This window comes from Limanda limanda, chromosome 1, assembly GCF_963576545.1.
Source record: "Limanda limanda chromosome 1, fLimLim1.1, whole genome shotgun sequence".
Classification (NCBI taxonomy): domain Eukaryota; kingdom Metazoa; phylum Chordata; class Actinopteri; order Pleuronectiformes; family Pleuronectidae; genus Limanda; species Limanda limanda.
Window position 1 is genome coordinate 18,671,064 of NC_083636.1, and position 17,437 is coordinate 18,688,500.

The window sequence follows — 17,437 nt, forward strand, 5'->3', positions numbered from 1 at the left end:
TCCCCCGGTCCTGCTCCTTGGAAAGAGAAGGCAAACAACGCGCCGCCTGAACGGTTCGCTCTCGCACTCAGATGAGGTTGCACATCTGTCACGAGCACTTACCCTCCGCTGTTCTTGCTCCAGCTCACATTCCAGTGGCTGTGACTCAGCGGAGGAGTAGGAGGAGGGACGAGGGGACGAGACTCGACAGACTCTGATGCTCAGGTGTCGTTCAGCCACATCTGGAAATGTCCTCGCTGTGGCAGAAACTGCTGGTTTGATGTTTGAATTCTCAGGGCTCAGATGTGGTGCAGTCAGAGTCCACCTGACCACCGCGTCGCAGGCTTTGCAGATTCAGCCTTCACTTTACATCTGGCTTCGTCTGTAATGGGAATGGATCCAATCAGCATCCACTCCCAAGTCAAACGACTCTGCAGTGGACACGGGTTTCTAATCGGCTCTGTCTCGGATCGGCAGTGATGGAAATACGACACTTGGGTGAACACGCTAATTTGGCAAGATAGCGAGGTGAGCTGAGGGAAAACGCAGGGAAAAAACAGAAAGGCCAACTCTGTTTACGTAACATTTAAAAACCTGCGTACACTTGCTAATTTCGGTGTAAAAGAGGTATACTTCCGCTAAAGCCCAACGCTCATCGAGTCGAACCACATTTAAATCTACGAGACCCAGATCTCGAACCCTATTTCATACTCATAAGTATCAGTCCCCTAAATTTGCCTCATTATTTGCTTAAACATCCATTATTCCCTGGGAAATATGTAAAAATCTCTTCAAAAGGTTTGTTGTAATCAGCAGTTTTTGTTATTGTGTGTAATCCTGCTGACAAATAGACAAACCAACCATGAAGCAAAACCTTCTCTCGTTCTACAAACACGTCTCAGAGTTTCCACAAGTCTGAAAAATATTCAACTCGAATCACAACAAACATTCTCTCAAAGCACTTCAGGTCAAAACTTTATAATATTAAAAGGAAACCCACGATGAGCAGGCGCTTGGCAACAGCGGAGAGAAAAGGAAAATTCCCTTTCAACAGGAAAAAACCTCAGACACAATCCAACAACAACACGCTAGTAAATTGATACTTCAGATCATTTAAACTGCGTTAATGTCACTTATATTAATCAAACACAATTAGCCTTAATTAAAGCACTTAAGAGATTGTCCATCATTGAAAAACACTGACAATATTGTAAATATGTTGATACTTGTGTGTTTTACTCCTTTGACATACAGAATTAAAGTATATATCCAACTTCCCTGGAAAATAATCTCAATAAGTGCCAAGACAAACATTTAAGACATTTTATTATTCTTAGAGCATCCACAGTAGGTATGTGGTTCAAAACCCCTTAAACCTCCCTGTGAGTTATTTAAGTATTTGGTCATTTAATTCAACTAATGCAAAAGTAAAGCCGAGTAGGATTGATTATTCAAATTTGACCGAGTGACATATCTGCCAGTAACAGCTGCAAACACCCTCCAGTGTTAAAGAGTGTGTGTCTCGGTGTTTTCCCCGTGAATGACCGGGAGCTGTGAGAGTTTGGCTGTAAACAGTTTAGCACGGATCCTGAATAAAGAGTTTTTCCGTGCATGAAGAGGTTGTTTCTCCTCCCTGTGGCTGCTGCAGCAGGAGGAGGAGGAGGAGGAGGAGGCTACTGATAAATTACAGGATGACACTAAATTCTCATCTTTCCCAACAGTGTTAGGACATGAATCTCAACATGCCCCGGGCCAAGCTGCTGTGATAATTCGCCAGGCCGCAGTAAACAAGGCCTTACTCCGGCGAGCATAGACGCCTCCGGGCCACGGGCCGGCTGAGCTGGAATGTCTTGGCCGGAGCCGTTTAGGGAACTGTGAATATCAGTTTGACCTAATTAATACCGCGGGCCAGGGCCGTACGGTCCGTGTGCCAAGTCTGAACTTTTACTCAACACACACACATCACTGGAAGAAAGGTCGCTGGCCAGAATGAATTGGGGAGGGAGGGAGGGATAGATGGAGAAAGAGTGTTTGGGTTTATTTTCACAGGGTATTACTCACACTGTTGATAAGGGCACCAGAGTTGCTAGATGAAAGGATTTGGATGTTAGCGCGGGAGTAAATACCAAAACACAACTCACAGCTTCCTTGGCATACTAATAATAATAATTATATTAACCTCAAGCAAAGTGTGAAATATGAGCAAGACACACGGAATGAGAAGAATATTCTAGAGGCTTAATTTTCTCTTTCTTTCCACTAACTGCTCTCTGTGCCTGCAGACCCACACATCTCCCAAACAAACCAGTGTACAAACTGTTAAGGTGCACAGGGCAATTTAAAAAAAAATCTACGCTAGACCATAATGTGCGATGACAAGAAGCCAGGGCTGCTATTCATCCTCCGGCGCTCGTGAACGGCGCCCTGCGGAGAGAAGAGAGCATTCTGTTTGGCAGCGTTTAGAAATGTCTCAATGCCTCAGTGTGAGTCAGCGACTTAACTGGAGAGGGCACATCCAGTGTGCAGCAGTCAGGCAGATACAGGAAGGTGTGAGAGAGGAGGTCCAATCTGCTGTGACAGTAGACAGGAGGTGGAGATCTAGGTACAGTATACTCCACCGTATTGTTGGACATACCCCGAATATGTGTGGATCAGTTCCAGTGATTTTTGTGTAATCCTGCAGACAAACAAACTAACTGTCAGAGGGAGAAAACAGAAAAATCGTCAACGCAAACTGAGGCAACATTTTGTGATGACCACCTAATTGCAGAGCCCTTTAATTCTAGCGTTAAAAAAGGAAAATTCTCCACTTTCAGAACCTGCACAGAGTTATGGAAGGTAAACATCATCACCAAGCCAGATGTGTTTCCTTTACCACGCATGGAAGGCTGTGTAGTCTATGTCAGCTCAGCCAAGTATGTAAGAAAGTTTGACTTGCCGAAGGGTTACTGGCAGGTTTCACCGTCTCAAAGGGCCCCGGAGATCAGTGCGTTTAAAACTCCATCTGGACTTTATTCGTACACCGTGTCTGTTTGCGAAAAGGCTCCAGCTACCTGTCAAAGGCTCGTGAAAGATTGGTCTCCGCTCCGTCGGCTTGTGCTGTCTATTTGGATGATGTTGTCAACTTTGCTGAAACTCGGGAAGAATGTCTACAGCGTCCATGTGCCCGGTTCAGGAAGAAGACGAAGAAGAAGAAGAAGAAGGAACTGAAGAAGGAACTGGAGCTTTTGACGTAAACTTCGAGCCGTTATAGCTCCACTGTCAGAACTTCTCACAGAACTACTATGACGTATAGATGTATATAAAGGATTTTGGATTCATTTCCGGTCCACGTAGTCCATCATATCCCTCAAACCAGCACCGGGTAGAAATCAACCCATTCTTTGCCTTTGGAAAAGAGGAAAAACTTAATTTGCACACAGCTGGGCTACTTTGCTCTTGTTTAGCCAGGTGTCTTTTCAGCGGTGGTGAGGCTGCGGCTGGCACTGCTCTCCCATCAGGGACCAACTCTGTCACGAGGCTTTGCCTGCAGCGCTCCGTCGCAGATATGAGAAAAACACCATACAACTCCTCTCTGCAGGAGGTCCCGGTGTTGCAGGGACCGGATGACAACACCCACAATGCACGCTGGCACAGGAAGAGAGAGAAAGGGAAGGGAAATGAGGGAAGGTCGGGAAGCAGTGGAGAGAGTTGATGTAGAAAATCGTGATAGAAAGGAAGCTAAGCTATGCAACCCTCATTTGCCATGCCTTATTAGCATAACAACGGGTGCTTTCAAGTTAGAATAATAGAGGGCCATCACTCATCATAATGGCTAGAAGCAAGGCCGGGGCTAAACCCCATACAATCTGCCACAGGAACCAGGGGAGGCTCATAGAGTAGTCAGACTGCGGATTGAAGGAGCGGCTAATAGAGGCGTTGGTCTGGGCTGGTGGACTGAAGCCAGGGGCTACTGGACAGTTTAACGAGCTTAGAGAAGCCGGTGTTACAAGGGAGCAGCATTCAATTCCAGCGCAGCTCTCACAATTGACTTTTTGAGAAAGCGCTTAAACAGCGAGTCACGGCCCAGAGTGACACCCTTCACAACGTAGCAGCTCTTCAGCCATGGCATCTCCACCAAGGACGTTATGCTCTTACCTTCTTCTGTTGGTTTGCTGGTTTGTTTTTAAGTATTGTGCAAAAACTTCTGGATGGATTTCCACGAATACTTGGTGGAGCCGTGTTGGATTTGGTGGTTAATTGGGGGGGGGGTGGACTATTTCAGCCAATGAATGGTAAAAAATAAGTACACCATTGTTTTTAAATTACTGTTTTTGTATTTTCTCTTTCCAAGGGTACCCCTAACCCTTCAAAATGAAATAAGAAAGAATCAATTCACCTTTAATTCCCACCTTCAATGCGAATCCATGTTTTTGGGAGCTAAGAGGTTACACTACTTAAATTATCCAGAGAAAATGAAGTCTGGATACAAAGTATGCAATGAGCGACGCGCACCCTTGAGGTAAAGGAATCAAAAAGAAATTGAGAGTCCTGAGAACGTGTTCAAAAGGCTCATTAAATTAAGTAGGTGGAATAATCTTTCCGGGGGAGACAATGAAAAAAAGCTTGTTATTCAGGGCATGAACTTAAGCTACATTTGGGGTTCGTGCACAAAGTCATATTCAAATGTATTTGATAGGATTAATTCTGCAGGAGCCAGAGAGTTGTAAGTGGTGACCTTTCAAAAGTAGTTCCACCGAGGAGACTAAAAAGAACAAATCACATTTTAATGCCCGAGGACTGAGTCTCAAGTCAGAGAGCGAAGGAGATGCCGAGATGACAGCGTCCCCAATTTTCTTTTCATATTCTTTGTTTCATTAGTCAGTTCTTTCTGTGACATCTTTACACCGAAGAGTTGTAAAGGCGTTGGAGTGTTGGATGAGAGAACAGGAGTGAGGGGAGAGAGGGATATTAATGAAGTTGGTGCGCAAACAGCAGGGCAGGAGGGAGGTCAGTGAAGGGCCGGGCGTTGTGTTAATTGTTGTAGGAAGTCACACAACACTCGCCGCCCCTCTTCTTGAACGATGTTGCGTTGGGGCGGGAGGCAGAGAGGCCACACACTCCCCTGACCTCGGTCTAATTACTGCATACCTAGTGGTGAATAACAGGGATTCTGCAGGGACACGTGGACGAGGGAAAGACGGTGCGATGCCAGACGGCTGCCTCGTCCCCTTTGTCCCTCCCCCAGGTCCAAAAAGCTGCACAGCATGGCTGGGCTGCCTCAGGGCGACGGGAACTTGTGGGGAAAGCACGTGTATCTGTCTGCTCTACATTCTGCAGCCTCTTCATCATGAGTTGCAAATGCGCTCTTCCCTGGCATTTAAATATAGAGATACAGAAGAAGTGTTTTCTGAATTCGATAGAGATCTACACCGAATGCAGATCTCGCAGTAGCCCCGAGCAGGATGAGTTCTCAATCAGCAGTCGAGTCTGAGCTACGGTTTCTACTACAATCGCAGTGTCAAACTCAAACTGCACTTGGAGGACAGAGTGAAAGAGGCCAGGTTTTGGACACAATATTTATTTAGCTAGCAAGAAGCTCCTGAAGCATAAAATCAATGTTTAAAGAAACTGAGCACAAGGGGGGGAAACAACAGCCGAGAGCCGCAGGTTTCAGAGAACAGTGCATGGCCACAGTGAGGCCGACAACCCAGACTGTCTTCTGCATTTTACAGAACATCAAAACAAGCAAGTTGGCAGGAAACACAGAAGATCGATATTAACCTCCAACTTTGTTCTCAACTCAAAAAATAGTGTAAAAACATATATAAAAATGATTTAATTTGTAATACAAGGCAATATATCCAAGGTGTAGATCTTTAAAATATAAATAAGAAATGAAGATTAAACCTTAAACTTCCATGAACTGAATCATCCAAGTTTTTCTTTCAGTAACGTTATACTTTGTTATACCAATATGTTGTTTATCTCTAACTAATAATTAATTAATGAGCTTGTCCAAAGAGGGCCTGAGGTATCGAGTTCAAACAGTAAAAAATCAAAGACGATCAATTTGTCTTCGATGCTCTCGAAAAACGTTTTCTCAACCAAACCCACTGCATCACACTGAGCTATGTAATTATACTATGAGAATGAAGTAGAAAGGCACAGGGATGTAGCATCTAAGACACAAATGCTGCCTTCAATCAGTGAATCAAATAATCAATCCTCAATTCCCTCCATGCTTGTCGACTATTTGCATGGAAACGCACGATCCTGTCACACTGCATCAAGCCTTCACACCGTCATCCTCCACAGGACAGGGACCTGCGACACTTTGCAGTCGTGAATGTGTCAACTCAGTCGAGACGGAAATGTTGAAAGAGCAGAGAGAACTGGGTTCGGATCAGATTTGGAATGAAACGCTCCGACACATTTGAAAGATTAGTCGTCCAACTGCTCGCCAAATTAAAAAAACACAATCTCTCTGAGGCTGTGCCAAGTCACAAAGCTCCGTCTTTGAATTTAAAAAATAATGAATTGACAAGAAGATCTGATCTAAATCAAAGAGTCTGATTATGCAGAAAATATAGATTTAATTACATATGAGCAGGATGTCTTCTGACTAACGCACGTGTTTTATCTGCTTCATGTAGGTCAGGAGATTTATAGTCAAAAATGCAGTTTCTATTCAGAGTTTGAGATACTTCATTATTTACATACATGTAAGCATTGTTTGACTACATATCCAAATTGCATTTTTCCAATTCCCTGAAGAATGTCATGATACTTTAGACTGTGACAGGTTTAAATCTATGGAATTTTTGTCTTGAGTGAAATCTGAATTTACAAAAATCAAGTTTCAACATTACTTCTTCCTGTTTTGCTCATGCCATTAGATTATTGCCATTTTTGGGATACATTTAAATTTAATTGGATTTCATTTCTATATCAATCAAAGCACAGTCTGACTATGAACTCTGAAAGTAAAATATCTGATTTAATCTCTGCTGTGTTATTTCATTAGTATATTTATTTACTAAAAATGAAAAATGATATTTTAGGGATTTGTGCTTAGTACTCAATAAACATAAAAATAACTGTTGGCTTCCTCTCCACTCATCTGAATATCAGACAATAACACTGAGGTGACGACTTAATCTCGTTGCAACTTTATGTGAAACACTAAAATTTCATCATTATTTTTCAAGCACATTAAATCAGGCCTCATTTGTCAAACAGCAAATCTTATTACTGTATTCTCTGTCACTTCATTTCAATAATAAAGCAGCTATGAAAGTGATTTCACTCTAAATATCGCACGACTGGAAACAAAACAAGACGTGTCGGAGGAGAATGAGCTGATGTGTCCCACGGACGAGCGACAGAACTGCTGCGGTTGTCAGTTGAATTTAAAGCAGAACAGCACCTGTCAATGCTCTTTCCTTCCCTCTCCTCCTCCTTCCTTCCCTTCCTCTCTCTGCATCTGCCAAGCATCAGGGCTGTCTCTCTCTCTCTCTCTCTCTCTCTGTCTCTCTCATGGCCAGCCTGTCTTTCACTGAAAGAAAAGGCATGAATAATGTCTGCCAGCTCAGGGACAGACAGACGGAGTCGGTTTCCTCATCTCCCGAACCTACGTGAACACGCCGCTCTCGCTTCCCACAGGGGAAAACGGGATGAAATGGGCGCGAGTGTTAGCGAGACGGAGAGAAACGGCGAGAGAAAGGCAAGGCGAGAGGCAGCGCTGCATATGTAAAAAAAAAAAATAATGAAAAAAAAAAAAGACTCCCAGGAGGTGAGGATGTGAGTTGGCTTGAAGCGGCTGGAGGTGACCTCGCTGCAGGCACAGCCGGCAGGGCAGGGTGGGCGGAGGGAGGCCGCCAAAGGGAAGCTAACGGCTAGTAGAGACTTGACAGGAATCCCAAAAGAAGACAGAACCATCCACTTGTGTGAGGGACATACGTGGTCAATGCATGGACGCTTCAACACGCAGCGGCCGTGGCAGGTTTTATTGAATGGTCACGATGCTAATAGGTGTCATCGTTCCGTGTAGGGTCCGTCCTGCCCGGCGGTTAATCAATGTCTGGTTCCCAGTGTTATTGCAGACGCTTCATCTTGTCAGTAACTGCTGCTCGGTCACTTCTGGGCTGCACATCTTGCTTCTAACAGTGTAGAATAATACATCAGCCGCACATTGTGTTTTTTTTTAACATGTACTCAATGGTTGGCTACAGTGTAATGTGAATAATAATAGAAACTCTTGACACCTACAGGATTTTGAACAGTTTCAGCTCTTTGCAAAAGCAGCTGTAGTATCATCCAAGGTTTTTACTGGACATTTTAAAGAGCTAATTCAACATTTTGGGACCTTCTCGCCTGGAATAAAACAGGTTCCTGCTTTAGGTGTTAAACTCAAACCAGAACATGAACATTAAGGCCAGAACAGGATCATACACTGAAGTCCAACTTGATTTCCAGACAACTAGATCTCCAGCAACAACTCCAGCCAATCAGAGCAAAGGACAGGGTGGAGGTGGTGAAGATGACCCCTGATTTTGTTCACTGCAGAAGTCCTGAATCAGGGAAATCAAGCAATAACAAAAAATAAGAACCTATTGGGTTTGAGTCGGGCTTGTGTAGTTTCCTCCACGGGATTTGACAGTTTGGATTGGATGCTCGTTGAGCGTGATTTTCACAAATACTTACAGAAAGGTATTTCACGATGATTGAAAAGGCAGAAATCTAATGGAACTACATCTATTCTTGTTCCTCCATATGTCAAAAACCATGACAAATGACATGGATACATTTTTCAACCCCATAATCACATTTTTAGGGCTAGAGCTCTACTCTGAACGACCTCACCAGCGCCCCCTACCTAACGTGGAAGCTGTGAGAGTCCTATCTATATTAGATATTCTCCTTAAGCAGCATGTTTAGTAATTTATTCTTCAGCCTTTGTGGCTCGATTAGCCGTAAAAAAAAAGAAATCCATCTTGGTCCAACCCCTAATCCACTCAGAAACACCCAAATGGATACAAATGCTCCTCTTCATACACCCACACTCGACCATGTAGAAGAAGACAAGACTATTTGATCCTTGCCAAGAGACGGGGCGGCGAAGGACAGGCCGACCAGCGCGGCTCTCAGAAAAGCTTTAATCGCCCCGTATTGATCGCTCTACTTTTTTTGGTGAATCAGCAACAACTTGTGTGGGCCGAGGAGGTTTCTTAATATTCCCATCTCTCCGTGAGCAGGTCAGACAATTTCACCCTCCCCGGTGCCTTCGCTCAAAAACACCTCATTTAGAGCTCATTTATATTCATACAGTTTGAAGGTAGAAGAAGAAATATTAACTTTGCTCTGCACGAAATGTGAAATCGTTCAGAATCACCCTCCACAAAAATCTCACAGCGTCCAGGGGCTGCACCAATAAAAATTTGCAGGTTGCACAACAGCAGTCCATCGGTGTTTTTTCTGATTCATCACAGCTTCAAAACCACAATCCCATGTATACACTGGTTCATCATCAGCCTACAGGGCTGCTGGGTCGACAACACCTCTATTTGTGGTTTGTTTTTCTAAAATAAAAAAAGGCCCAAAGGAGGTTGGGAAAAACACGGCTCTCCTTGCTAGAAACATAAACCTTAACCAAAGGTGACAGCACTGGTTTGTTGCAGAGATCAGAATAATCAGCTGCTTTGGGAAGAAAGAGCCGTCATCGAGTCTTGACAACGTAAATCACAGTTGTCATTTTATGATAAATGAGCTTTCCTGTTAAACTAAAGAACACGACTCCGGTGTCACTCAGTTAAAACTGTGGACGTGTACAGTATGATGTAAATAAATCATCCAGTATGCTACGATGTGTTTATGTCCAGAAAACACCAGCTGAGACAATTCAACTTTGACTTTGTCTCGTTTCATTACAGATTCTGAAAGTAAAACAAACTGTCTCGTTAATTGTTGGCTTCCCAAAATCGTCCATCAGTTGTCAAGATGTCTCTCCCACCACATCTGCACATGTAAACAGACCAATGCAAGTGTTACACAAGAGCGAGAATTTTAGACCCTGTCTCATTTAGCACAAGAACAAAAACATTTTTATTTTGGCTGAAATTTGTTTGACTATCAAGATTTTCCTTTAGCAAAGTATTACAGTTGTTCATAATCCTAATTAAGCTTTTTGCAAAAGGTACAAAAACATACATTAACTCAGGAAAACCTAGAGACACACAAAGACCACAGATATAAAAGGAGCTTTCAAATTTGCCACTTCGTGGGACAGACAGTGACAACAACACAGTCTCATTCATCTATAGTTTGGTATAATGAAAAGGTAAAGGGCTCCTTTCTATTCACAGTTTCTTTATGCTCCAAATACCATTTATTTATAGAAGTTAGATAATGGAGAAGAAGGTCATAAATATTTCCTCCACCTCCTTTCACCGTTAAAAAGAAGGAAAACAGCCGTGGAGAGACACTCACCGATGCATTCAGCTAATGTTTTCTTCACTGCTACGAATACAAACACACAGCAGTGTATAGTCTGGTATCCATGTTCATGTTCACGCAACACAACTCGACACACATGTAAGGGCACAGGCAAGAGTTTGCAGCTTTCCCGCTGCTTCCACTTGGCACAACAGATGGCTGATGTTGACAAGGAGAGGACGACGTGTGTGTCTCTGTGTGTGTGTGTGTGTGTGTGTGTGTGTCTTATCATTACCTGTCCCCAGAGGTGAGCCTGGCAGTCAGACAGTGTAACAGAGGCAACGACAACAGGTTCTCTCCACCAAACCTCTGTCAAGTATGATTGGACAGCATGTGGTAAGTGGTGCTACGGCTCCAGGGATACACTCATACTGTAAACACACGTACACATACTGGCTGATAGCTGCTTTTTTTATGCACGTGTGTGTGTGTGTGCGTGTCTCACACTCTCCGTGTTGCACTTGCTGTTGCAGTTTAACACTCTCAATGGGGCCCTGACAAGAAGACGGATGAGACTGACTGCACAGAGAATCGTTACCAGACTCCCACGCAACAGTGTGCGTCTGACTCAACACAACTTCACCGGGATCGCCCCGTCCCATCTTTCAAACCCCCAACAGACCAGTGACCAGTCCAGACTCATCATCACTCACATCAGTCATTCCATTACTTGGGCATGCGCCATTGACTTGATGGTGTCATAACACACCGCTTTCCCCTTGAGCTGCGCCGGAGAGCGTGTGTGGTGTCGTTTTACGATTCCTTTATTTGCTGTGTGGATTGTATTTTGTGCCCAGGACTCGCGTCAGCCAGACGCTTTGATCCCTGGGTCCAACACGGTCGACCTTAACCTTCAGCTTCAGCAAACACAAGCTGATGGCGGATACATTATTTCATCCTACATATTTTCTCTGAAACACAGCTTCCAGCTCCAAAATATAAATGCACATTGTTCAACATGAACAAATAGATACACAAACTAACCCAGAAGTTATAAAGATAACGACAGGAACTCAAAGCACAAGAACAATACGTGAAAACCTAAATGAATTAAGCCTCAACTTTTAATCCAACACGGATGAGAAGTCCTGCAAGTGCTCAGGAGAAAAGAGCAAATTATAATATTTCCATGACAACTGGCAAACTCCATTAGCAGAGGATGATCATGTGATATTAGAGAGAAGCTGCAGCCCAGCTCCTCCTCTGGGAACAATTAACGGCTCTGCCAATTCCAGGGCCGCCCGTACAACTCTTGAGATATTTCACCCTTGAGAGAAGCCTCCTGTCAGTCGGGGCTGACGGGTCATCTGTCGAGTCGCGGTGTCAGCGAGAAACAACCTTTAAACTCTGGCATTGGCAGCCATTCCTGTGTCCCCGTGCCCACACGGCCGCTGCCACTACTCCCCCAACACCAGCTTACACTAAGTGGGCACCCGGCGAGCACACTGATTGCCTTCGGCTGACCTGGAAACGTCTGCTCTTACCTGCACCCGACGCCACTCGACGAGGCTTAATCAGAAGACGCTGCTCAGCCGCACACGCAGCTGCTGCGAGAGCTTCGCACTACACCGGCATTGAAAGATGCGGTGACAGCCTCGGTAGCCGGCTGCATTAATCCTTCACTGGAGCTGAAATATAAAAAACTGAACTGGGGCATTTCACTGTGTGCGTGAGAGAGGGAGCGGTGCAGGCGAAAGAGCAGGGAGTGAGATGTAAAGCTATTTTATCTGGATGTTTTGGCAGCAGCGTTTATGAATTACAGAAAAAAAGATTAGAATTTCAGCTCCTCGTGCAGATTATCCAAAGGTACGGCTGAGTGACAAGAGAATGGATTTGTAACACTGGTGATGCTTTTTTACCATTTTGCGAGCGGCTTCTTATTGTTCACATACTATCTCGCAGCTTTATGTACACCTGAGGGATTAAATGATATCCACTCAGAGGCAGATAACTGTTGCATCATCCTTCTCTGGCACCAGAATCTTTGTTGAAAACATTTAATTTGTACCTCCAACACACTGTCTATTAAAAACACTATTTCATTATTCCATTCTTTTATATGATATTATTATTATGCATTATTCAGTCGGGTGTTGGAGAAACATGAGGGTGTCTTACTTCATGAGATTACCCAGCGCTGCCCTCTCTGTCATGTCAATGGAGCCTGGAAACCAAATACACACAAACACAACACTCTGCTCACAACAGAAGGTAAAACAATTGCCACCAGAGCTGTAAAAATCCTGCTTGCGAGTTCCACATAACTCCTGTGCAGTGTTTTGGCCTTGATAGGACGTTGTGGATCATATTTCATCACATCACCAGTATCTGAAACCACAAGCCGCCAAACCAGCGCAGCTCTCTCCATCATTTCTGGTTTGAATTCATGATTCGCTTCCTTTTTGGGGACCAATGCTGTTATGTTAATATTACAAACAGGAGAAAAAGGATTCCTGGCCTCTCTAATGATTTCCCGCCCTTGTTTTGTCACTCGCCCAGAATTTGCTGCCGACCTTGCTTTGCAGTCTGAAATACTGCCCCGCTGTTCATGGGCTTAATTGTGATCTTGCGGATACACTGGAGGACGGACACAAGCAAAACTCCAAGGGAACACATGAAAATGTCATCAAGTAAAAGTCTATTTCCAAGCATATATCAAATTTCGCAAAAAAATGACAACTTTGACCTTCGCTGCCATCAACACTACAGGAGCCACAGGAGCTGGTCTCATTTCCATCCTTACATTATCCTCTATGTCTTAATCTAATGAGAACTCTCTGTGTCACTGCGCCCTATGTTCTCCTACACACCCATCATTGTTTTGTGGCGATCCTAATTACATCCTGCAGGGCCGGCCTGATTGCTGCTGGCAATCTAATCCTCACTTCGGAGACTCGTAAAAATCCTAATATTGTGTACGTGCATGTGTGTGCACATAAAAGTGGGGATGGTGCCCAAGGTTTTCAGATGACATGAGGAATGAAAGTCATATTACCTCACATGGGGAAATGAAGTGCATGCATGAATAAAGATGAGTCCTGATGACTTTAATAGAAAAGAAAGTGTAAATCATGTTCTTGTTTTGTTTTTTTATTGCAGAGAAGACCATCATGAAAGTTGGCAGAGCAAGTGACAGCTCTTTTAAAAAGATGTGACATTAGTGAAGCAGCAGACCAATGCAGACTTGATGCATTATTCAGTAATGCCATGAGCAACCTTTGGAGATCAACCATGCACGTACAATGGTCAGTGACCCCCTCCCTTGGGAAACGAAGCCACTTTTTATGACGTCTTATTGGAGCGCAGCTGTTCCATTGCTACCCAGTATCGTGCCTCATATTCCTGAAATGGGTTTTTGGATGACGTCGTCGAATGGAAAATCTACCGTGGCAGAGTTGAACACATTTTCTTCAAGAAACCGTGGATCGAATTGAAGCTCACCGAGCAGCTATTCACTGAGAACAAAAACTTTTGTTTACAGCCGGGTTTGAACAGAACCTTCACCTCATCTCAAGTACACCGCCAACGTAAAACGCCAACAAACAGCTCACAGAACTGAAAACCCTTTTACCCCATCATTATCAATGGTTATTCACTCCTGAATCATAATTTAGACTATAAATGCTGCAAATCTTCAAGGTTCATCCAATATTGCGAGAGAAAATGAAAATGTTCTGCTTACAGGAGTGAACAGTTCTAGCAAGAGACTGTGGTTGTTTACATTTGAAGCCTCCTCCCTAAGTGATATGTTTACCATCTAAAAGACTGAGTGGGAAATCAATGTCAAACACAAGGACAATAAGGAAAAGATGAGGAAATTGATTAAAAAGGTTCATTCAAGTTTCCCAACAGCAAAATACTTTCTATAGCTTTTAATGTAAGCATTACAGGAAGTCTGCACCCAGCTATGATATGGTCCTCCAGCAAGTATGAATATTTGATGTTTCTATGTCATCTAGTCAGTCCCACTAGGTCGTTGTTTTGTCTTTTAGAGTAACAACCATACATGTGTGTCGTTTGTCCCGAACCTCTGTTATGACCCAGAGGAGCGGCTCATGATGTGGTGCCCCTGCAGAGGCACACACTGTAAATCATTAGCCAATTTCAGATGTGTATTAACTCTTGTTGTTGACTACGCCTTTAACAATTTTAGAGCGTGACGGAAACAGACATTTTACCGACATTTTCCGGTGGTTTGGGTTCATACTTTGTCAGGTGAAAGTTGTCGAATGGTCGCAGATAAAAGAAACAATACTGTCTGATAAATTCAAATGGGACAAAGCAGAGTCTGTGAAAGACTTTTGTTTTGTCCATACAACCCCAGCCTTGTCCTAACAAGGACGTTGTCACTCTTTGTGCCGCCTCACTCGACTTTCTCCTTCACTCCCGTCATAATTACTACAGCTGCTAGAGGTCACCTCACAATAAAACCTAACTGAGGGCTGTAATAAGCTGCTGGCGCAGACAACCTATGGTGCCCAGGATTTTAATGTGCCTTCCCTGAGAGGAGAAAAATATCTGATATTGAACTTGCTGCTGTAAGGACACTGCGAATGTGGGTTTCTGCTTCATAATATTTACTTAATATAAACATCAATCATATCAAAAACAACTCGACACTGTAAACAGCCAATCAAACAAACAAGCAAAGCAACAGGAGAATATCAATCACCGTGGGTTATAAATATTTCATGAAAATATCGTAACACATTGGATTGATAGAGGCTTGGCCGCCGATTTGCATAAATCCCTGGTGTGGCGCTGGATCGCACCGCCACACCGTCACACACGTACAAACACACGGGCTAAGACTTTGATCCAAAGCCTCTTACAGGCTGATTTTTCACCCCCCAAACGAGGGGCCGCAGATCCTCCGCTCGGCTCACAATGCAAGACGCCGAGTGTCATTAGCCGGGAGGATCAGACCCCCGGACGACCAGAGGAGTGTGTCCGTGACTTAAGAGATTTACCACCACTGGACAGAGTTGACATGCATTAGATGGAGTTTGAGGTTGGTGCAAGTTAGAGCTGATTTACATGACTTCTGCTCATTTTAAATGGAAGCGGCATCAAAGGTGTTCCCGTTTCAGCGTCCGCTCCAGCACTGTACTCCCCCCCCCCCGTAATACTCCTGAAGGGACTTCTGCTGCGGCATTCAGTGGTGTGTTAAAATGACCTTATCCTAATTTATGGTATTTTTCATTTCCTGTGACACCACTATAATGTTGAAATAGGGAGTCTGGGATTTTGCTCTAATATTTATACAATATCCTTTCCAAATCCAATTTAGTCCACTCAATGTAGCACAAATTGGATAATAAATATTACGGACGTAAATGCCCGCTTTAAAAAATTGTATGTACACAAGGGTAAGTGTGTGTGTTTGTGTGTGTGTGTGTGTGGTTCAAAGGTGAAACTGAAAATGTAAAACAATTTTCTACTTCAAAAAAAACAACTTGTTACCTCAAGTAACCCAGAGGATGCAACATTGCAACATATTAAACATCAGATCTATAATAGAACTTCGCAATTATGAAACTTGTCATTTTTTACTTTAAGTCAATCACTGAACTTTCAATTGCTTTGCTATAGATGTCGATGAAATATATCAAACATGCACATTTTACAGTTTTTTGTGAGTGCGTGTGAGACGGACTTGGTACATTTTCAGAGGAGCTTCACAATAAAGCGCAATCCCATCTAATCCAGTAATCTAATCCAATGTTTCTGTCAGTGGTATTAAAGGCAATCGGGAATTCTGTAATCTTGACATCAAGAAACAGGATTTTCTTTAGTACTATAAATTATATTATTGGTTATGTGGGAGTCTGAGAGTATTGAAGCAATATTTATACACAGAAATGTGTATTTTCTGACTCGCTCAAATGTAACACACGTCTTTAAAAGCCAAAACTACACAACATAGCAACAGGATTAAGAAACTAAGGACTAATAAACCTTCTCCAACACTAAATAATGTGAATACTGTGGATGTCTGACCAAAGATTATTTGAAACACTAAGAAGAGTTAAATTAATGTACGTGGTCCCTGCATTGACTTTTATTTTCTAAGTTAATCACTGGGTCTAAAATTTACTATGATAGAAACTCTTTGAAAATGTTAAAAAGTTCAGAATTTAAAAAACCTTGTATCTTTTTACTTTAAAAAAACTCAAAATTGATCAATTGCTTTGGGAATATAGAACATGCTTGTTTTACTGTGCATATACTACTGATCTGGTTTGTGTGTTATAAGTCATATTATTGTGGGGATATGGGGAGTATTGCATTCCTCACACTGGAATGTGTATTTTCTGACTGTCTGAAATGTAACACACCCCCTCAAAAGCCCCAAACTACACAACACAGACACAACACGAGCAGAGAATGTGCATCTGCGTTAATAAACTTTAAACACCAACGATGAAAATGATGGAGACGATAACAAAACAAGGAGAAAAGTTAAGTGCGTGTGTGGGTTTCTCGGGACAATAGCTCGGCTGTCAAAACACCAAGAAGCTCGGACCCTTTCCCCAGAAACCAGTGAAACCAGCCGGCCAGTGGGAGCGGGACCCGCGGGGGCAGTTGCTCTCACCTTGTCTCACGCACTTGAGTCTCACCGGGTCCTTGCTGTGCTGGACCACAGCGTGCACGTCCCGGGTGGTGAGCCCTGCCACCGGGGTGTCGTTGACCTCCAGCAGCAGCTCGTCCTGGACCAGTCTGCCGCTGTGGACCGGGCTCTTCCCCGCCGGGAGGGCTCCCACCACGGGGAAGAGCCCGTGCTCCGCGCCGCCCTGCAGCTGCAGCTCCACCCGGCCATGCTCGTCCCTGCACAGGACAGATTCGTGCACTTTGCAGGTCCAGTGGCTCTTCTTCCTCTTCAGGCTCCGGGACATGGCTCCGATCACATGAGAAGTTTTCTTCGGTCGCTCCGTTGCACTGTCCCCCCCCCCTCCTCCTCCTCCTCCTCCTCCTCCTCCCAGTG

General features: G+C 43.8%; 1 protein-coding gene across 1 annotated transcript in view; it reads right to left on the reverse strand.

Annotated features, from left to right (window-relative positions):
• magi2a (membrane associated guanylate kinase, WW and PDZ domain containing 2a) overlaps nucleotides 1–17,349 on the reverse strand; it is a 187,019-nt gene extending 169,670 nt beyond the window's left edge. Inside the window, exon 1 of the mRNA XM_061076314.1 lies at nucleotides 17,048–17,349. Coding sequence (XP_060932297.1) covers nucleotides 17,048–17,348 — 301 coding nt within the window. The 5' untranslated portion in view covers nucleotide 17,349. The remainder of the gene's footprint in view (nucleotides 1–17,047) is intronic.
• Between the last annotated feature and the right edge of the window lie 88 nt (nucleotides 17,350–17,437).